The following is a 21,259-nucleotide window of genomic DNA, read 5'->3' on the forward strand; positions in this document are numbered from 1 at the left end:
GGATCGGCTGGGAGCATAAAACACTAGATTCAGAAGGCTCGGGGCAAATCAGGTCAAATAGGTCATTTGTGCTTTTATCGTGACTATAGGTTGAAATGAAAGTGTTTTGAGCATACTGGGTTAACGATATGACTGAATTTTACCTATATTGGGACTTTTAAAATGTGTATATCAAAAATCGAAGATTACATACACAGCCTGAGTGGCCGTCAATGCACAGCTCTCTCCCGCCCTCGTGCAATGTATTAGTTTCCTATCACTGCTGTAACACATCACCACCAACTCCCTGGCTTAAAGTGACCCACATTTATTATCTTACACTTCTGGGTGTCACTAGGTTAAGATCAGGACTGTTCCTTCCGGAGGAGTCTGTTGTCTGACCCAGCTTCTCTGAACTGCCCCTAATTCTTGGCTTCTGGCTCCCTTGCAAGTCCAAAGCCAGCAGCAGCTGGTGGGTTGAACTCCCAGAGCACACTCTGACACTCCCCTTCCACCCCTGTCTTCCACACCAAAAGCCCTCTGGAGATCACCTTAGGACCACCTGGATAATCCAGGGCCATCTCTTTGTTTGTTCACTTACTTATTTGAGATGGGCTTGTGCTGTATTTTTCCAGTCTGGTCTTGAACTCCTGGACTCTAAGGATCCTCCCGTCTCAGCCTTCCAAGCTGCTGGGACTACAGGAGTGCCACCAAGCCTGGCTGATCATCTCTCTAAAGTGAGCTGATTAGCACCCACGATTCCCTCTCACCATGTGGCCCAGACATCCCGGGTTGGGGGCCAGGACATGCACACTGTGGGGACCATCATTCTGCCTCTTGTGGGTCAGCACCCCATACATCTGATTTCTTGTCCTGTTCAAACTATCCAGATCTTGGAGATGAGATGTGGGGACACTTGCTTCACCCCCCCCCCCATTCTCTACAGTCTCCTACAATCTGTTTGAGGTCCCTGTGACCCCAAGGAAAGTGACTGCATCCTGGAGGGGGTGTGGGGAAGGAACCACGTGAGTTGATCCACAGGCACCCTCTTGCCCTCGCACACAGGAGCTGGTTCGTTTGGATGCACCCGACCACAGCCAGGCCGATCAGAAAAAGTCTCAGCACCTCTCTGAAACCTGGGGTATAAAGCGTTCCTATAGGTTGGGGTTGAGACCAGATGAAAACTCTGGAGACAGCTGTTTTTTTTTTTTTTTTCCTCTGTAGAGGAAAAGCCAGTCGAAAATGAAACTGTCTTGCAGAGAAATACAAATAGAAGTGAAAGTGAATGTTCAGAGAAAATATTGCAAAGACATAATGCCATCTTGGACCTCTGGATCAAACTGTGCCTGAGTCATTTGAATTAGAATTTTTGCTACTTACGAAATAAAGATTTACAGTGACTCAGAGTGAGATTATAGTAGTACCTGATTGGGACATTAGAAGAACACCTAAAGTCTGTCCTTCCCCCCGGTCCCCGAAGCACTAGGTCCTCAAAGGAACACCCATCCCTCTCCTGGGTCCCAGAGAGGACCCTGGTCCTGGCTCTCTCCCTCCCCTGGAGCAGCTATTTAGGTGTCTGCCTTGGCTGATTCTGCCAGCGCTCTACAGCAGAACTGATTGGTCAGGAGATAGACAGCAGGAGGGACTGCCTCCTAGGGATCTGGAACAATTTCAGAGAGGCCAGGAGGCTGTTATCCATGGGACCCCACAGCAGGGACAGAGAAAGCACCCCTCCCCAGGTAAATGGAAAGGAGGTGCTGGCAGGAATGGGGAGACCCCAGAGGCCAGGAGCAGAGGGCAGGGAGAGCAGTCCATCCTGACCGAGGGCTCCCCAGCCTGGGGACCAGTCCTTCCTGAGGTCTGTCTCTGCTCTTGCCTATTGGACCTAAGTCAAGTGACAGTTCCTATCACCTGAAATCAAAGCAGGCCTGCAGGGGCCACAGTCCCAATCCCATGCCAGCCTGAGGTCCCTGTCCCACTTGGAGGACCTTTAATGCCCTCCAGAGGTCCATGAGGTAAAGCCTGGTCCCCAGCTTGGCCCTCCTGGGAGGTGGTGACACCTTTAAGAGGTAGCTGCAGGGGGAGGTCTCTGGGTCACTGGGGTGTGTGCCCTGGAGGAGGCCTCTGAGACCTCAGGCTCTTCCTTTTCCTCTTTCTCATCCTAGCCAGGAGTACTTTGATCTCAGCCATTTGTTATGGTGACCGAGAAATGGCCAGCCTCAGGGGCCCTTGTGGAAGCAGTCCTCTCTCTTCCTCCTGTGCCAGACGATGGGAACACTGAGGTTGGAGGCATGAACTGAGCTACCCAGAGTTATGAAGGCAGGAGGAAGCAGTGCTGGGCTGAATCCCGGTGTTTGTAGAGAGACATGGCGCCCACTACTGGCTCTCTACTCGCCAGCCATCAAAAGGCAGAGGGCTGCCACACCATGGTCATGATCCCTCCCCTGGCTGGTGACTGCCTCCATGTCAAGTCTGGGTTGTGTTGACAAGGTGACAACGGGCAGGCAACTGGCAGGGGACCATGTCTTGTCCCGGATCAACAACTGGTGGAGAAAGCAGGACCAGAATTCCACTCCCCTTCTACTGACCTCTGCATGGGAAGAGCCTCTGTGTTCTGTGCAGCAGACACACCTGGGCCATCTGCTACAGTGTTAGGATCTTGTGCTATTGGAGTGGTCCACATTCTTCAGGTCAGGCATGGTTTGCCTGTTCCCCCTGCCAGAGGCTGGCTAAGATGCAGTACTGGTCCCACGGAAACATGGCAGAAAAGCTGTTAGCTGGGTGGTGGTTCTAGGAAAAATTCTCTCACTCTTAAAAGAAGTATCTGGGAAGAGGTAGTCTCCTGTGCTGTGTGCTATCGTGTCTAGATGGGATGCCTGGAACCATGGCAGCTATATTGTGATCACGAGGGAAACTGGCTTGAGAACAAAGGTGGCCTTCTGAGGTGGGCAGCATGCAAAGGTAGAAGAAACCTGGATCTCTGTCGATGTTACTGTGGCACTGAACTAACCAGACTTGGGCTGTCCTACCTCTGGGCTTCTTGGCAAAGGAAATGCATCTTATCATTTAAGCCCTTTTGTGTTCAGCTTTCTTGCAGCTGAAGGATTCTAACCAATCCACCCATTTCTGCTCTGCCCACTTTCTGGCTCCAGGGCCAGGTACAGACCAGCACGGAGCAGCAGTCCCACTCTGGGAAAAGGGGCACTACATGGTCTTTGCCCACCCAGTTGGAGCTCAGCTTTGTATGGCTGGCTGCTTATTACACAACCACGGTGCCTGCTGCAGCCATGAAAAGTCTGTGGGCTGAATTCAAAACCCCAGGCGGGGAGGGGTGGCTTAGGGAGGGGCTCTGGGGGCTGCACAAAGGAAGGCCCTTCCCCTGCCCCCAGCAGTGCCAGCCCGCCATCGCCCCCAGTGCTCCCAGAGACAATGCAGCAGCCACCCACTAGCTACCCGTGGACCGGAGAGGCCGAGAGGGTGGTGGTTAAGAGCTGGTGGGTCTGCAGGCCCTGGGGCTGGGCCAGAATGAGTTTTTGTTGAGGGCGTGTGACCATTTCCCCTGCTGCTGTGTGGGGTGCGGGATGAATACAGGCCGCTCAGGGCTTGGCTGGCAACTGATTATACAGATTTGCCTCCCATAAGGGCTCTTTTGCAATGGGCAGGACCCCAGGGCCCACCCGCAGTCATCTGTGCTTGAAACACTCTGCTTTATCCTCCCCATCCGGAGAAAAACCACAACCACCAAAACCCCCACCACCCTGAGCCCTGCTCTCTGGGAAAGGGACTCTGTCAGGAGAAAGATCTAGAAAGAAGCAATTCTTTGAGGAAAGGCTCAGGGGCCTGAGCGTCACTGAGCCCCCTGCCACTGGCTCCCAAGTACAGCCTGGAAATTGCAGAACCTGTCAGGACATCCCCTGGGCAAAGACCATGTAGTGCCCCTTTTCCCAGAGTGGGACTGCTGCTCCGTGCTGGTCTGTACCTGGCCCTGGAGCCAGAAAGTGGGCAGAGCAGAAATGGGTGGATTGGTTAGAATCCTTTCAGCTGCAAGAAAGCTGAACACAAAAGGGCTTAAATGATAAGATGCATTTCCTATGCCAAGAAGCCCAGAGGAGGACAGCCCAAGTCTGGTTAGTTCAGTGCCACAGTGACATTTGCTACCCAAAGCAATCAGCCCAAGAGCAAAATCCACATAGAGTAAAACCGATTTGGGAAGTTATCAAGGACCTTCTTGGTGACATCATCTGAGCACCTGAATGCACTGATGCCTGAAACCTACCCCTGAACTTTTCAGTCACTTAAGTCAGTAAATCAATATTGTTTAAAAAAAAATTTTGGGGTGGGTGGGCGCCATGGTGCATGCCTGTAATCCTAGCGACTGGGGAGGCTGAGGCAGGAGGATTGCAAGTTCAAGGCCAGCCTCAGCAATTTAGCAAGACCCTGTCTCAAAATGAAAAACAAAAAGGAATAGGGATGTGGTCAAGTGCCTTGAAGTTCAATTCCCAGTATTGAAAAAGGTGTATGGGGGGCGGGGGTGCTGAGTGTTAGCTCAGTGGTGCAGCGCTTGCCAGGCATGCAGGAGGCCACAGTTCCATCCCCAGCAGGCATTCACGCACATGCGCCCTGAGCAGAGTCTGGGAGTCCTTAGTAACACAAAGGCACACCCCTCATCAGGCCCACTCAGCCTCTCCTTCCGTGGGCCCCTGCTTCCCCCCAAACTCACCTTCGGAGCATGCTCTGTTTCTTTGCCTGCAGGGCTGAGCCCCTCTCCTTCTGACAGGTTCTTGCAGGCTAGACATTGTTTTGTGTGTTATATTTGTTTCATGCGTCTCTGTGTGTGGTCCTGGGGACTGAACCCACTGGCATTCTACCATTTTTATTTTGAGACAGGGTCTTGCTAAATTGTGCACACTGGATTTGAACTTGTGATCCTCCTATCTCTGCCTCTTCATTCATATATATATATATATTTTTTAATGGGCTCTTCTGATTGGTTGGACCCACCTGGGATGATCTCTCTTTTGATTAACTTAAAGTCAACTGACTAGGGGCTTTAATGACATTAGCAAATTCCATTCACCTTTTCTATGTAGTATAAGTGTCACCTTTGACATTCTCTATGGATCAGAAACAAGTTATAGGACCTGCCCACACTCAATGGTGGGGAATATATAAAGGTTTAATAATTGGGGCTCATCTCAGGATTCTGCCTACTGGTTAGGTGGAAGGTCATACCTTGTGATATGTATTTATGCAGCGATACTGGGGATTGAACCCAGGGCTGCTTTCCCATTGAACAACATCCACAGTCCCTTTATTTTATTTTTTATTTTGAGACAGGGCCTCACTAAGTTGCCCAGGCTAGCCTCAAACTTGCCATCCTTCTGCCTCAGCCTCTCAAGTCGCTGGGATTACAGGCATGCACTACCATGCGTGGCTTGCCATTTAAATTGTGGTAAAACACATATGACATAAAATTTACTGCCTTAGCTATTGTTAAGTACATAGTTCAGTCGTGTAAGTATATTCACATTGTTGTGTGACCATGAGCAAGCCTGCCCACTCCGTGACCATACTGAGCCCCACTCAATTTGTGAAGTAAGCGGGCCAATTATCACCCCTGGACAAAAAGAAATGGAGAACCGAAGTCCAGCCAGAAGGCAGTTACCTCTTGACAAACACTTATCAAGAGTCCACAGTGTGGCATCTTCTCTGCTGGGCCCTGGGACATAGCAAGAAGCAGGTCATCAGCCCCAGTCTAGAGTTGGAAAGTCAGTATCAGACGCTGTAGCAAACGTGGTGTTTGTCCCTTTCCCGAGGGAACCAAGGCTTCCATACTCCACTCCTGCTGGGGTGGTCAGTCATAGTACCCGCTTGCTGAACTCAGGAGAGGTGGCAGTGGTCTGGGCCAAGACAACCAACAAGGCTCCAAATACCACACCCCCTAGAAACATGATTGGTCCAGACGATGGCAGGTCATCTTAGCAGGACCAAACAGAGTCTTCCCTGGGGCTTTCATTTGGATGTTCAGGGATAGAAATTTCTTCCTGCTGAGGCTACTAAGAAGGGTGGGGTGAGTTTGGGCGCTGTCAGTTCTCTTTTTATTGGAGAGTGTCTTCAGGAAGAGCAAGATCAAGCAGATACAAGCAGTAAACCCACAAGAGGGAACCAGAGGACCACCACTGCTTGAAAACACCATGCCTGAAGCTGACAGCCATTACATCACCTTTTGACTTCTGCTTCTTTGAGTTGAAATCATTGCAAAAGTAAAGAGTCTCATTGGACAGAGACCCCAACAAGAAGTTCTCTGCCCACTCTACTAAACTGCCCCCAGGTATCAGAGACTCTTAGATGGGGCCTCACTTGGGTCATATTCTTCTTTTCTCAAAATCTCTTGGAATCCTAACTCTGTTCATTGACATCTGCTAGAAGGCGGATCCCCCTTTATTGCTGTGCTCTTGTTTATTGTTTTGTGACATTTGTTATCAGGCTAAATCTAACCTCTAGGCCATCATGGAAGTTGTTGATAAAGATGTGGGCATGGAAGCTAGAGCTCAGAGCCTGGTGGCTTCCTCCTTCAGGTCACCAACCCATCAATTTTTCCACCCCGTCCCTGGTCTTCATAGGATCCCAGTTTTACAGAAGGGCTTCAGACCCTGCCTCCTATTCCAGTGTCTCCTCTAGGAGCTCGTCCTGTCCAGGGGAAGATGGCCTGTGTACTGGGCATTTGTGGGCAGCATCTAGCATTGATTTCTCCTGCCATCAGCACCCAAACTCTACCCCTGTGTTCTTAGCTGTGGCTTCCTGAAATGTTTAAAAAGACTTTATGGAAGATTCTGGAATAATGGAAGGGATAGCAACATGGAGCATCACCAACAGTTACCTTACAGAAGAGAAAGATCAAGCAGATACAAGCAGTAGACTCATGAGAGGGAACCAGAGGACCACTGGAAGGCTGTGCTCAGAGCTCCTGGGGGTGGCTAGAAGGGGTATTTCCAAAAGGGGCCCTTGAGCATGTCTCCTGTGTTGTTCAAGAAAAAGTGGGTGTCCCAACCCCAGAACAGAGGGAGCATGGATTTGCCTTTTCTCTGCCTTTTTGTTCTGTCTGGGCCTTCAACTGACTGGATAGTGCCTGCCCAGATTGGGTAAGGGGTTGGTCTTCCTTAGTCCACTAATTCAAATGCCAGTCTCTTTCAGAAACACCCTCATAGATACCAGAAATCATGCTTTACCAGCTATCTGGGCATCCTTAACCCAGTCAAGTTGACACCTAAAAATAACCATGACATCTCATTTTTCTCACCCCTTGGTTGTCCCCAGAGAAAGGGGCAAGAGTCCCTCTGCACAGTCTAATGCCAGGTGAGGTCCTTTTCTCCAGATGATGTACAGCAAAAGGCCTACCATCACATTCATGGCACAAAAACGGGGAGAGGTAGCTTCCTGGAGGGAAGGCTGGGCAGTGGTGGGATGGGTGCTGGTTCCTGTATCTGGGGCCTGGCCAGACTCCCACGTGTCTTGGTTCCTGTAGGGTCACAATGTTCTGAAACTGTGCAATCTTCTGCAAGTCCAGTGGGCTCTCGGGGAAGGGCCGGCGGTGCAGGAAGAAAGCATAGTCGTCCCCTCCTTATTCTATATTGCATGCCTACCACTTGCTGCTCTCCAGGTGACTTCTGGGAACAGTCAAAAGATCAGTGAGCCCATCAGGTCTTCATTCACACGGGGCTCAGGGCTGACACAGAACGGGGTGTTAACTAAGCAACCTTCTGTGGTTGCAGAAGGTCCCTGAGTATGGTCTGGAGTTCCGATTAACAGAGGAGAAGATGTGGCAGGCCTGACTTGTTGGCCTCTCTCTTGTTTTTTGGTGGGGAGGGGAGGGCAGGTACTACTTCGCAACTCTTTATTTTCTGTGGGATTTGCGATTCCACCTGGGCCTCCAGCACGCCAGCTACTTTCTGTGCTCTCCACGGAGCTCCTTCCGCAGCCCTTTCCTTTTGTATTTGGAGACAGGGTCTCTGTAAGTTGCCAGGGCTGGTCCTGAACTTGCAGTCCGGCCCAGCCTCCCGAGCCGGGGGGTCACAGTGTGCCCACCGTGCCCGGCGCTCTCCTATGTGTCCCCAGCTTCGGATTTCGCTACAGCCTGAGCTCCAGCTTGGTGGGGGGTACAACCCGAGAACCTCTTTCCTCAAGGGTGGACTCTGCCCACCCTTGAGTCCTCGTCCAATCTTTGGGTGCCTCGGGTCTCGCATACATCTTGGGGGTCCGTAGGGGCTGGTGCGGCCTGTCTGGGAGGGCAACCAGGGCCAGGCAGCGCAGCCGCACCCGGGCCTGACTGCCGCCAGCGTCTGCAGGCCCCGCCCAGAGCGTCGGCACGTGGCTGCGCCCAGTGCAGCGCGTGGGGGGAGGGGATCCACGGGTGAGGCGGGGCTTCAGGCCCGGCGCGCGTCCCAATTGGCTCCCAGGACTGCCTATAAGACTGCACGTCGTCGCGTCGTTGCCTTCGGCTGCCTCGCCGCATTGCTGCTTTGGCGGGAGTTGGTGGAGGGTGTGAGGTGAGGGTAGGGGGGTGTTTCCGGGCTGGGCCACTCAGATCTGGCTCTAGGCCGGGAATTGGGCCTGGCAGCAGCGGGGCGGAGGACTGAGTGGAGCGCAGGCCAGGTGGGGCCTGAGGCGCAGAGGAGCCCCTCAGGGTAATTGTGGCAGCGGGTGGCTCCGGAGGGCTGGTTTCTCCCTCCTTGGCCTGTGGCACCCCAGGACGACCGGGTGTCCTTGGGGCAGCTCAGGGAGCGTCGCCGTGGGTCTGCGAGACCCTGAGTGCCGAGGGGCGCTGGGGCCGCGTTGGAGCCTTGCCTCGCGAAATCAGCTCTCGCGGTACTTGGAAGGGCTCTGCTTTGATCCCGGTCTGCGTTCTCAGATGTGCGCATGATACTTGTGGTGGCGGGCGAGTGGGCTTGGGCTGCTGAGCGGAAGAGACAGTGGCCTCTGGGCTGCCTCCAGCCGAGGCCCAGTGGGGTACATGCTCAGAGATGTCTAATTGAACATTATTTTTACAGCAGCAGCGGCTGGAAACCCTGATTTTTATATAACAAGCTCTCTTGTTTCAAACGTTGGCCCTAATTCATAATGGTTTAGAGCATTACGTAGCTAGAGGAAATAGATATGAGAGAACTGCATTTGCCCCTTGGGATGCAGCTTGCAACCTCTGCTGTAGGTGTCCTGGGGAGGGGGCATAGGGCAGGAGCTGCAGAAGGCTCCAATTTCTTTCTTTTCTTTTTTTTTTTTTTTGTACTAGGGATTGAACCCACAGGCTTTTAACCACTGAATCATGTCCTCAGCTTTTTAAAATTTAAGTTTTGAGACAGGGTCTTGTTAAGTTGCTGAGGCTGGCTTTGAACTTGCGATCCTTCTGCCTCAGCCACCCCAGCCTCTGGAATTACAGGTGTTTTCCCCCATGCCAGACCCAATTTTTTTCCTTAATCTTTTTTTGTGTCAGAGCCTAGCTAGATAGGCTCAGGCTGACCTCAAACTTTGGATCTTCTTGCTTCAGCATCTTGAGTATCTGGGATTATAGGGGTGGGCTCTTGTGCCCAACCCATAGTTCCTATTTGAGACCATGGGTCCTAGAAAGATATATCCCAGAATTGCCCTGGATTGTGTGAGCTGACTTAATTGGCAGATGGAAGTTACCCCTTGCCCTTGTCTTTTACACTGCCCTTTTAGGATTAGCACAGGTGTAGTGTGGTTAGATTTTGAGAATGGGAGTAGTTTGAGGCTGGGGGGATGTAGGTATCCTCCTTGCAAGGAGTCAGGACTTCCCAAAGTGCAGCTTTGGCTTGGAGTCTCACTGTGCCAGCTGTCTGTAAATGGGGCTGTGAGTACAGTTCTGAAATGGAGTGCATTTGAGATGGGTCCCCCAGAACCTGTGCACTGTGGTAAGCATGACCCTGTTGCTTGGCTTTGTTTCTCTAAGTTGTATAACTGGTCAGAGAAGGAGAGAGCTTGAGGAATCCCTGGAGAGGAAGGCACGGTCATCGAGCTCCTCCTTCCTGCAGAGTGATGGGTGGCCGCACCGATGACATAGTTTCAGCCCTTGCCTCAGGACACTTGGAGATGATGATAAGTGAAACATGAGCCTTGGAAGAGGGCTTAACATGGCTCTTTGACCAGCAAGCTTGGACTGGGCAACTCAAGGAGGAAAGGGAGATCTAGAGTATTTCCAAGGCATCATGAACTTAAGCCATGGGAAGAATTCTGTGGGTGGCAGGAAGGGGAGGGCACTCCCACACTGGCATGTTCATAGTATTTTAGGGTGAGGAGTATAGATAATTAGGGGCATAGTGAGAGATCAGGATAGAGGGATTTTTTTTTAAGTTGTAGATGGACATGAAGCCTTTATTTTATTTGTTTTTATCTTTTTTATGTGGTGCCAGGGACTTAACACAGTGCTTGATGCATACCAGGCAAGCACTCTATCCCTGAGCCACTGCTGAGAGCCGAGTCTGTATGGCTCCTGGGCATTTTGCCAACAAGCCACAACCCTGGTCCCAAGGGTAGAGGGAATTTTAGGGTCCAGTTTTTGAGCCAGGAGGGGTTCGGTGCTATGTTATGCAACGTAGACATTTGCTAGTATGAGGGGTCTGTTGTCTACCATTTGATGTCTTCTGTGCCATATGAGACAGGTTTGATTGTGGAAATATCTGTTTCCTACCCAGCTGGATGAGCTTTCCTTGTGAATGGGTCTGTGCACCATTTCTTTGTTCTGAAGTCCACTGCTGTCCGTCATCTAGTAGCCAGTCACATTCCCGTAATGATTGAGTAGATAAAGAGCTGTCTTCTGGCAGAGAGGGGAAGAGCAGGAAAGCAGGACCTGGTGCCCTTGTGGCGATGATTATGTTCCTATTGGCAGTCCCATGCCCTGTCCTGCCAATCCAGTCCTGCACTTTCCCTCTGCACAGTAGCAGTCTCCATCTCCAGTACAGGCCTGGTCAGTTCTAGGTGATGGCAGGGTAGGTGTTAATGGTAAGACAATCAATGCCTCTCATACTGATCTGAGAGGGACCTGATCTGGACACTGGGAGATGTTTAAAGGACAGATGGGTCTTTGAACTGAGCGAACTCTAGCTTCCAGTCTGGTTCCTCCTCACTGCTGCTCTCCTGGATGTTGTCTCTCTGTTCTGGGGTGGGACCTTGGAGTCACCCCAGGAGCTCCTGGGTTATGGCTCAGATTCCATATGGTTCTGTCTTCTCACCTTCCTATAGGTCAGGTTCCTGCAGGAAGAAAGGTGGCTGGTTCTCAGATCTTGTAGACCCTCATGACCACCATGTTGAAATCCAGATCCCCAGTCCAGCAGAGGAGCAGCCATAATGGCCAGGAGGTAGTGTGGTCCCTCTCATTCTCATGATACCCTCTGCCCTCCTACTTCCCCTCCTGTGTCCCTAATTCCTAGTGCCTTCCTTCCCCTGCCAAGGATCTTAAGTCCTTTCACCTCTCCCTGTGGCCCTTTTCCAGACCAGCCTGTGGTCCTCAGGTTTTGGGATGAAGCTGGAGGCTGTCACCCCATTTCTAGGGAAGTATCGTCCTTTTGTGGGTCGCTGCTGCCAGACCTGCACCCCCAAGAGCTGGGTAAGTGTTGGTCAGGTTGGACCCCACCCTAGGAAGCTCAGGTTAGCTTGGTTCTGGGAGCTGTGGTCCTGGGAAGCTGCTTTCTTTATGCCTTTCCAAGCATGGCCCTTCTCTGCCCCACACCTCTGCTTTTGTCTTTCAGGGAATGGAGGCACTGGTATTGGGTGTGTTGTTGGGCTATGGTTGGTTCCCAGGCCAGAGGGGCCAAAGGGAATACAGGGTGTGCCTAGAGGTCTGGTTTCTAGCCACATCTGCATGAGTACTGTGGGGACACCGTTAACTCAGACTTCCCCAGGCTCAGGCACATGGTTGAAGCCCTCTTGTGCACCCATGCTATGTGCTGGTGCCGAGGGGCCTGCAATTCCAACAAAGATCCAGGGTACATGTCCCTCTGATGTTGATGAGAGAACTTGTCCCAGACATTTTTGGGGGTGGGGGCACTGGGGATTGACCCCAGGGGCACTTGTCCACTGAGTCACATCCCCAGCCCTATTTGTATTTTATCTAGAGACAGGGTCTCACTGAGTTGCTTAGCGCCTTGCTGTTGCTGAGGCTGGCTCTGAACTCATGATCCTCCTGCCTCAGCCTCCCAAGCTGCAGGCATTACAGGTGTGCAGCAGCGCACCCGGCTCTCCCAGACTTTTGATATGCTGCTCTCTAGGACAGCAATTCCATATAGGATACAGCGCTTCTGTTTTGAGCATAGAACCCTTCTTCCTGAGCCAGCATCTGGATCTGGGTCAAATGTCTTTTGGAAGATGCTGTGCTGTAATTCTTTCTCCTGGTAGAATTGAAGGGCCACTTAAAGGGGCTGGGCAGGAACTCCTTGGCCCATGAAAAGGCCCTCTAGTACATACTGTCCCTGCCCCCTTGGGCAGGAGTCCCTCTTCCACAGAAGCATAATGGATTTGGGCTTCTGCAACGTGATCCTAGTGAAGGAGGAGAACACCAGGTCAGAGCTGGGGGTGGCCAGGGTTCTTTTGGTGGAGGGTTGCTGGGTCCTGCTTTGTTATAAAGTGCCATTTTGTTCCTGTGATGGAAAAAGAATGGTCCCTGTCCAGCGCCTCATACCCATAGTAGGGAGAGGCAGGTGAGCACTCTCGCAGCTCCTCTTGGGAGCATGTATGGATTGCCCATTGGGCATCAGGCTTTGAACTTGTGTCCCTCTTGGTGGGGAGAGGGCTGGGACTAAGGTACAGAGAGGTGGTCTGTTCTCCCTGCTTTGCGATAAGCCATGCTCAGTGTCTTGGGAACAAGGGACTGCTTGGTGTGATGGCTTCCTGAGGCATAGCCCCTTGTGGGCCCTGTGGGTGGCCCTCTCTGAATCACTGTCTCCCTTGCTTTGGGGTCTGTGCCCAGGTTTCGAGGCTGGCTGGTTCGCAGGCTCTGCTATTTCCTGTGGTCCCTAGAGCAGCACATCCCCCCCTGCCAGGATGCCTCACAGAAGATCATGGAAAGCAGTGGGTGAGGAGGCAGGGTGGGGGTGGCCTGGCACTTCTGGATCCGTAAAGGGGAGGCTGAGAGGGCTGGTTGAGAGGACTGGCTGGGGCAAGGCTTCTAGAGTGCTGTCTTTTCCTGGGCCTCTTCTCAAGGAGGGAGAGTGAAGCCTGCAGCCAAATCCTGGGGAGGCAGTCTGCTGCCTGCCTCACCCTAGCACCATTGCCCTGCACCCACAGGGTACAGAACCTCCTCTCAGGGAGGGCACCGGGAGGGGCCGGGGAAGGCCAGATGCCAGACCTTGTGGAGAAGGAGGTTCAGCGCATCCTGGGCCATATCCAGGCTCCACCCCGACCCTTCCTACTCAGGTAACTCTGAACTGAAGGGCACTGGTCCCTGGGCTGGGGCTTCTGCCCTTCTGGACAGTGGGCAAGAGCTAGATGATATTTTTCTGAGTGGGCTGCAGCCTACTGTCACCAGGAGCCTCCCTGCCCCACCCTCATGCAGTGCAGTTCTGTGTGCCTGTTGGATGCAGGACACTGGGACTAGAGGGGTGAATACAGACACAACTGTAAGAAGGAAGGAGTGAGATGGAGGAACCAGTCCCCAGGTGTTTCCCCAGCACCATCCAACTGCTCAGGGGCAGAGGGAAGGTGGGCAGCAGAGCTGTGCCCAGAGACTCTTTCACAAACTCATTATTATGATCGGGGTGGAATCTAAGCTGGGCCAAGAGGGAGGTGGCCAGAGTAAAGGTGGTCATGTCTAGGAACTGTCACAGTGCAGGGTTTGTCAAGGTCACTGGTGGTCTCTGCTTTCTGTTCTGGCTCAGTCACCACCACTCTGTTCACTGGAGGGGTGAACAGAGACACAGCTGTAAAAAGGAAGGGGCTGAGACAGACTGCTCAGAGCAGGAGGAGCCTTGTATGGCAGGACAAAAAAGGGGAAAAGGAAGCTGACTATTAGGGTACAGAAGTGAAGTTGGGGGAGACAGTTTTGCTGAGGGAATAGCACTAGCAAGACCCTGACCAGGAAAGGGTTGTGTTGCTCAAGAAGCTGATGTGGTTAGAAGCCAGCAAATAAAGGGGGAGAGCAGCTAGAGATGACTTTGAAAGGCAGAAATAACCAGATCATTCAGGGCCATGGAAGTTCAGGTGGGATCTCTAAGTGTAGCGAAACCAGTTCAAAGGTATTAAGCAAGGAGTGGCAGCGTGATGAGGTTGGTTTCAAGTAGAGACCAGAAGAGCACTGGGAGAGCAGCTAGTCCAGGTGAGTTGTGATGGACAGTAGAGGTTGGAAAATGTGGATCAGGAGATCAAGGTGCTAATAATGGGACTCACTGATGGATTGGGTGGTGGGACTGTGGGCAGGGAAGGGGAAAAGGGAGAAATCATAGGGGAGCCACCTGTACCCTAGAACCTGGTGGTACATACAGAGTGGGATAGGCTTGGGGAGAAGGGAGTTGGCCCAGGAAGGATATTTTAGACTTAAAAAGTTCCAGCTCCTGACTGAGGATGCAGTTGCATAGATGAGTCTAGAGCTCAGAAGAAAGTCTGGGGCTAGGGACGCACGTGTGCAGAGCTTAACATACAATTGGTGTTTAAAGCCAGGAGATGAGTGAGTCCCTGAGGGAAAGGGCTTAGGGTTGTGTATGTCAGGCTTCGTGGTCTTAAGTGCTGAGTAAGCAGAGGCCTGTTGGTGACCTTGACAAGCCCTGCACTGTGACAGTTCCTAGACATGACCATCTTTACTTTGGCCACCCCCTCTTGGCCCAGCTTAGATTCCCCCCCCTCCCCGTCATGATGATAACAACTTTGTGAAAGAATCTCTGGGTGCAACCCTGCTGCCCGCCTTCCCTCTGCCCCTGAGCAGTTGGATGGTGCTGGGGAAACACCTGGTGACTGGTTCCTCCATCAGTACGCATCTACAGGTGCATTTGACACTCTCAAGGGCTCCTACCAGGTTGTTCCTTCTCAGGAGATCAGCCACTGCCAATGGACATCCTGCGTCCTGCCTTGTAGAGAAAGAGAAGCCATTGGGCAGAGAGTTCTGCTTGTTCACCACACCTCCCTGCCACCTGCTGCTACACCTCTGTCCTCAGTTAAAGCTGGTTTCCCAGCAGCCTCTGCACAAACTGCTTCCCACCAGTTAGCCCTCCTGGTGATGCCCTTTCCTTTCCCCCACGTTAGTCCACCTTTCCGGTAGTTTTTAGAGACAAGTCTGGGCTCTACCTGGAGAAAATCTGGGTCTTGGTCTCCTTTGGGTGAATGGAGGCAGATGGCTGTGAATCTGACGTGAGCCAGCTTCACTATGAGGACTTGTGAGAGTATTGGTGCCTCTGAGGGCCAGGTGTGGCACCTGGCACCCACTCCTTTGCATCTTTACCACTAAGCAGAATGCAGCATCTCTGGGCCTCACTTTCCTCTTCTGTAAAATGAGGACAGTGGTAGTGCCTGGCTCAGAGGAGTTCTAGGCGGCCCTCTGAGGTGTTGTGGGTTGAGCCTTGTGTCAGGCGACCCCTGCTGCACCTCAGGCTGGGCGTCCCTTCCCAGGCTGTTCAGCTGGTTGCTGCTGCGGGTCCTGAACTGCCTCTTCCTGAACGTCCAGCTCCACAAGGGCCAGATGAAGATGGTCCATAAGGCCGCCCAGGCGGTAAGGCCCAGCCCACACTGGGGTGAGATGCAGGGGCAGGGGCGAGGCGGAGCCCTGAAGTCCAGACCAGCCCCATCATGTGGTGGGAAAAATCCACTGCTTTCCAGTGACCTTCCCTTGTAGTCTCACGGTCCTGCTCCCAGGGGGCCGCTCCTAACGTCTTTTCATCATGGTCTTAACAACCATGACATCAGTGCATTCATTACCTTAAAAGTTTTGGAAATGTACTCAGGGGAGGAGCTCTTCCGCTGATTCCTCTCCCACTGAGGATCCTTGAATTTGCAGGTGATGGGGTTTGGCTTCCTGTGAAGTCAGGGTGGGAGTGGGTGGGCATTTCCCTCTGGTTCTCCCTGGAGCAGGGGTCTCCGCTGGTCTTCCTCTCTACTCACAAGTCGATCCTGGATGGAATCTTGCTGCCTTTTGTGCTGCTCTCCCAGGGCCTGGGTGTGCTCCGTGTGGCTTGGGACTCCCGTGCCTGCTCTCCTGCTCTCAGGTAAGAGCCATGTGTCCCCAGTCACATATGGGAGAAGTTCCAGGCTGGGGAAGGGTATTTGTGAGGAGGCATATGCTGACAGCAGCTCCCCAAAGGCCCCCTTCCAGGACCCTTGCTCCCAGCCATATGGCAGTCCATCCTGTGGGTCACTGATGGAGGGTCAGCTATGGGCTTCAGGGCCATGGCTGCCTCAGTACGTTCAGACAGGGCATAGGCTGGCTCTGGGTGAGACAGGCTCTCACTAGCCTCCAGCTTAGTCCCATCTCTGGAGCCCCTTCTATCATCAGCTCTTCTGTGCCCCACAGAGCCCTGCTGAGGAATCTTGGGGGGCTTTTCTTGCCCCCAGAGGCCAACCTCTCTCTAGACAGTTCCAAAGGGGTCCTTGCAAGGGCTGTGATCCATGCGGTAAGTGCCCCCATTGGTCATATGTAAGCCAGGCCAAGGGAATAGGGCTCTGTTTCTGCTCTTGCCCTGACACCTGCCTCCCCCTCCCTCCTTTCCCAGGCCATGGAGCAACTGCTGGTCAGTGGGCAGCCCTTGCTCATCTTCCTGGAGGAGCCCCCTGGAGCTCCAGGGCCACGGCTGTCAGCCCTAGGCCAGGCCTGGCTAGGACTAGTGGTGCAGGCAGTCCACGTGGGTACTGTCCCAGATGCTATGCTAGTGCCAGTGGCCATTACCTACGACCTGGTTCCAGATATATCCTGTGACATGCATCAAGTGAGACCCTCCTGCCCTTTGGGATTCCAAGTGGACACCATCTCCAGACAGGCATAATGTTGTGTCCCATGGCTGAGTCCCCCTTAGGGCTGGGGTCCAAGTAGGGTGTGAGGTGTATCGTTCTGTAGCAGGTTTCACAGCTGTTATATTATTATCTCATTTCATTCTTGAAAAACCCTCTTAGGGTTGTTTCATGGATGAGAAAATGGGAGCATGGAGAGGGCAAGGTCATGCCTGCATGAGGTTGGACTTGAGATAAAGTTACAGGCTGGGAGCAGAGGGCATCTCTGGAGAGCAGGATAGGGTAGGCAGCCCTGAGACCTGCCTGAGAGTAGTGTCCCCAGCAAGCCAGGTGCTCAGCCTTTCCTCCCCACAGGCCTCCAGCCCCCTGGGGCTGTGGAGGGGAGCTTTGGCTGTCCTGCAGAGACTGCGCAGCTCCTGGGGCTGCCTCCATAGGGTCTGTGTCCGGGTGCACCTTGCCCAGCCCTTCTCCCTGCAGGTATGTAGCTAACTGGGCAAGGATGAAAGTCTACTATGTCCTCTGGCACCCTGGCCCTCAAAGCCACTGAGGGAGAGCCTCTCCTGCCTCAGTGGTCTGTGAAGGTTTGTGGCTAGAGCAGGTCACCTGAGAGTCTTGTCCTGGCAGGAGTACACCATCAATGCCAGGAGCTGTTGGAGCGGCAGGCAGACCCTGGAGCACCTGCTGCAGCCCGTCGTGCTGGGCCAGTGGTAGGACAGGGGTGTGTGGGTTTCAGGGCCCCACAGGCAACCGTCCAGCTTTTGAAGTGGAACCCTCTCACCTCACTCACACAGGCATGTCAGCACCCCTGCCTCACATGCAGCATGGGGTCATGGATAATTCCAGATACTTGCCTATGGTCTGAGTGAGGAACATGGCCCACAGGCCTGGAAGGGGTGGGGGTTACAGGAGCCGTCGCCTGGGCTGCCCTGAGCGAACACCTTAGGTGAATGCTCTGGGCTTCCCAAACATGCCTGTTTTTAGATTTGGTCCCTTCATTTGGTTTGTGTGTCTGTCCAGCACTGTTGTCCCAGACACAGAGAAGGAACAGGAGTGGACCCCAACAACTGGTCCCCTCCTGGCCTTCAAGGAAGAGGACCAGCTCCTTGTCAGGCGACTGAGCCGGCACATCCTGCATGGTGAGGGGAACTGGGTGCCGGCCTTTGGGGAAGGTCCTACACAGTCCCTTCTCTCTGGGTTGACCAGTCATCAGGGACTCCTGTTTCAAATTCATGTCTGTACCTGACCCACTAACCCTTGGTGGCATACTTGGGACACGTGAAGAAGAATGGGCCCTGCCCCTGCCCAAGGTGCAGGGTAGCTGGGCAGTAGCTGAGTGCACACAGGCTGCCACCTGCACTAAGCATGTGCAGCACAAAGGCACATGCCCAGCTGTGGCCACTACATCAAGTCCTACCAGCCTGCCTTGGACTCATAGTGTCCCCTTACCTTATAGCCTTTAGCTACAAATGGTAAGGACAGCTGGATGGAGTGGTGCATGTAAGGGGCTTACCAGTGCCTACAGAGTCACACACTTGCAGAGGTCCCTTGTTACCCCCACCCCCACCAGGCCTTACAGACCCAGGCAGGCCCCGAGCCCAAGGCCTGGCTTTGCATATGTGTGACCAGGGCCAGTTCTCCAGTCCTGCTCCCCTGCTGGGGTGGAGCTGTGTTGTGTGGCTGGGAAGACTTGCCAGGTGACGGGGAGATCAGGCCCCTGACCAGCACCTGCCTCTGTCCCCAGCCAGTGTGGCCAGCTCGGCAGTGATGAGCACAGCCATCATGGCGACACTGCTGCTGTTCAAGCACCAGAAGGTAGGAGCTGGGTGGTGAGGCCTGGTGGCCAGCTCTCCTGCTCAGCTCTGTTGTGTTCCATAGGGTGTGGTCCTGTCACAACTCCTGGGGGAGTTCTCCTGGCTGACAGAGGAGACGCTGCTGCGTGGCTTTGACGTGGGCTTCTCAGGGCAGCTGCGGTGCTTGGTGCAACACACACTGAGCCTGCTTCGGGCACACGTGATCCTGCTGCGCATCCACCTCGGGGACTTGGTGGTGATGCCACGGCCTGGCCCAGGCCTCACGTACCTGGCTCGCCTGAGTGCAGAGCTGCTGCCTGCCTTTCTGAGCGAGGCTGTGGGTGGTGAGTCTTAAGGGTGCGAGTGGGTAGGGTGTGAGTACAGGGAGAGGGGACCTGCCCATTCACTCTCCCCTGCTTCCACCAGCCTGTGCTGTGCGTGGGCTGCTGGCAGGCAGAGTGCCACCTGAGGGGCCCTGGGAACTTCAGGGTATAGAGCTGCTAAGCCAGAGCGAACTCCACCGCCAGATCCTGCTGCTGCTGCACCTGTTGCCGCAGGACCTGTTGCTGCTGCAGGTCAGACCCGCCCACAGGGTCCTGGGCCCCTCCTGGTTTGTTGGAGGTGGCCCAGCCCTATCCTGCACTCTCCTGTGGTAGTAGTAGTTGTGGCCTTGCCCTACCTCTGGGTAGGCCCCTGGCTTTCCTGGGTTCACACAGGTGTCCGTCTCTCCTCAGCCCTGCCAGTCTTCCTACTGTTACTGTCAGGAAGTGCTGGACCGGCTCATTCAGTGTGGGCTCCTGGTCGCTGAGGAGGTAGGTGTGGCAGCTGGAGGCAGAGTCCCTGTGTGGGGCCTAGCTTGCTCCTGCCTCTCCAAGTACCAGTTGCCCCAGACTCCTCTGTGCTGTGTGCTATGGGAGTGGGCTGCCCAATGGCCCAGAGCACAAGGGAGCCTGACTCCACTGCAGCTGCCCTGGGTCCACGAGTGTCATGACAGAACATGTGTGTACTGTTGGGGTCCCCTTCACACCTCCTGCCCTGGCCTGTGCGTGCTTTGGGGCTCCCTCCCTGGCCAGCCTGTCAGGGACTAATGGCTCTCATGGCTTCCAGACCCCAGGCTCTCGGCCAGCCTGTGACACGGGGCGTCAGCGTTTGAGTGCAAAGCTGCTGTGGAAACCGAGTGGGGACTTTACTGACAGTGACAGTGATGACTTTGAGGAGGCAGAGGGCCGGTACTTCAGGGTGTGTTGGGAGAAGTCACTCCAGGAGGGAGGCAGCAGGGGGCACGGGGAGCTCCCCTCACCCTGGGCTCTTCCCCTTCAGCTCAGCCAGCAGTCACGCTGCCCCGACTTCTTCCTTTTCCTCTGCCGCCTGCTCAGTCCACTGCTCAAGGCCTTTGCACAGGCTGCCGTCTTCCTCCGCCAGGGACAACTGCCAGATACCGGTAAGGCTCCCCCTGTGCTTGCCATGCTCAGGGCAGGTTTCTGCCCATGCAGGACTTGGATCTAGGTCTTCCTTCTGCAGAGGCAGGCTATACAGAGCAGTTGTTCCAGTTCTTTCAGGTCACGGCCCAGGAAGAGGGAATCTTTGGTGAGTCCAAGCAGCCAGTGCAGGTTCCTCTAGTGGGGTGGATTAGCTGGTGGCTGCTGCCCCCTGCTGGCAGTGGCAGCCCAACTCCAAGAACTGACTACAGAGAGGGCCTTAGCTCCTGTTGTTTGGAGGGCCCCTCAGTCCAATCGAAGCCCTATCCCTGGGCTATTCCCTCTTTAAACTAGGAAAACTGTGTCCTGTGGCTCCCCCTGAGCCTTCACTTCTCCTCTCTCTAGAGTATGTGGACCCAAACCTCGCCATCAGTGCTGTCTGGACCTTCAGAGACCTGGGGGTGAGAGGGCCAGTGTCACCATCCTCCTGCTTTCAACCTCTGATAGAACTGCTCAAGGAAACCAGCTGTATCCCCCACCTGACAGGGCTGGCCCTGATGACACCGTAGACACTGGGATTTACCTAGGAATAGACATGATGAAGGATGAGGCAGTTTTCTTATCCAGCTTGGTATCCTAAATACTGGCTTCCCCTACTCCCAGGTGGGGTGCTGAGGGCAGTTGGAGAGACAGAGGCAGTGTTTATACCCAGACAGAGGCCTGAGGGGCCAGAGGTCTCATTGCAGATTTCTGAGGACCAGGTGTGGCTGTTGGCTCTGTGAGCACAGTCCTGTGTGGGAGTACTCACAGTTCCATCTCATGGCCTAGGTGCTGCAGCAGACACCCAGCCCTGCAGGCCCCCAGCTTCACCTGTCCCCTACATTTGCCAGCCGGGACAATCAGGACAAGTTGGAGCAATTCATCCGACAATTCATCTGCAGTTAGAGCCATGAGGCAGAGCCTGATCTCAAAGTGCCTCAACCCAGCTGTGTCCTCGAGACAGAAGACAGGAGGCTGTAGACCCCTGGCTGGACTAAGAAAAACTGTGGTTTGACAGTGTCTTGGCTTCTCTATCATTTGGTGTAATAAACAAGGGGAGTGGACGAGTCCTCATTCTCCAAATCCCAGAGTATCCTT

General features: G+C 53.8%; 1 protein-coding gene across 1 annotated transcript; it reads left to right on the forward strand.

The window, feature by feature from the left end:
• The first annotated feature begins 11,285 nt into the window (after window positions 1-11,285).
• Gpat2 (glycerol-3-phosphate acyltransferase 2, mitochondrial) lies at window positions 11,286-21,148 on the forward strand. The gene is made up of 20 exons (XM_026414072.2): window positions 11,286-11,348; window positions 11,483-11,596; window positions 12,475-12,548; window positions 12,956-13,060; window positions 13,273-13,401; window positions 15,583-15,682; window positions 16,042-16,175; window positions 16,481-16,580; window positions 17,269-17,391; window positions 17,539-17,621; window positions 17,932-18,050; window positions 18,656-18,726; window positions 18,790-19,048; window positions 19,131-19,279; window positions 19,439-19,516; window positions 19,812-19,943; window positions 20,025-20,145; window positions 20,226-20,291; window positions 20,528-20,583; window positions 20,951-21,148. The coding sequence occupies exons 1-20, from the start codon at window positions 11,286-11,288 to the stop codon at window positions 21,065-21,067; spliced, it is 2,193 nt and encodes a 730-aa protein (XP_026269857.2). The 3' UTR covers window positions 21,068-21,148.
• Window positions 21,149-21,259: the final 111 nt, after the last annotated feature.

The sequence above is a fragment of the Urocitellus parryii genome, assembly GCF_045843805.1.
Source record: "Urocitellus parryii isolate mUroPar1 chromosome 12 unlocalized genomic scaffold, mUroPar1.hap1 SUPER_12_unloc_3, whole genome shotgun sequence".
Classification (NCBI taxonomy): Eukaryota; Metazoa; Chordata; class Mammalia; order Rodentia; family Sciuridae; genus Urocitellus; species Urocitellus parryii.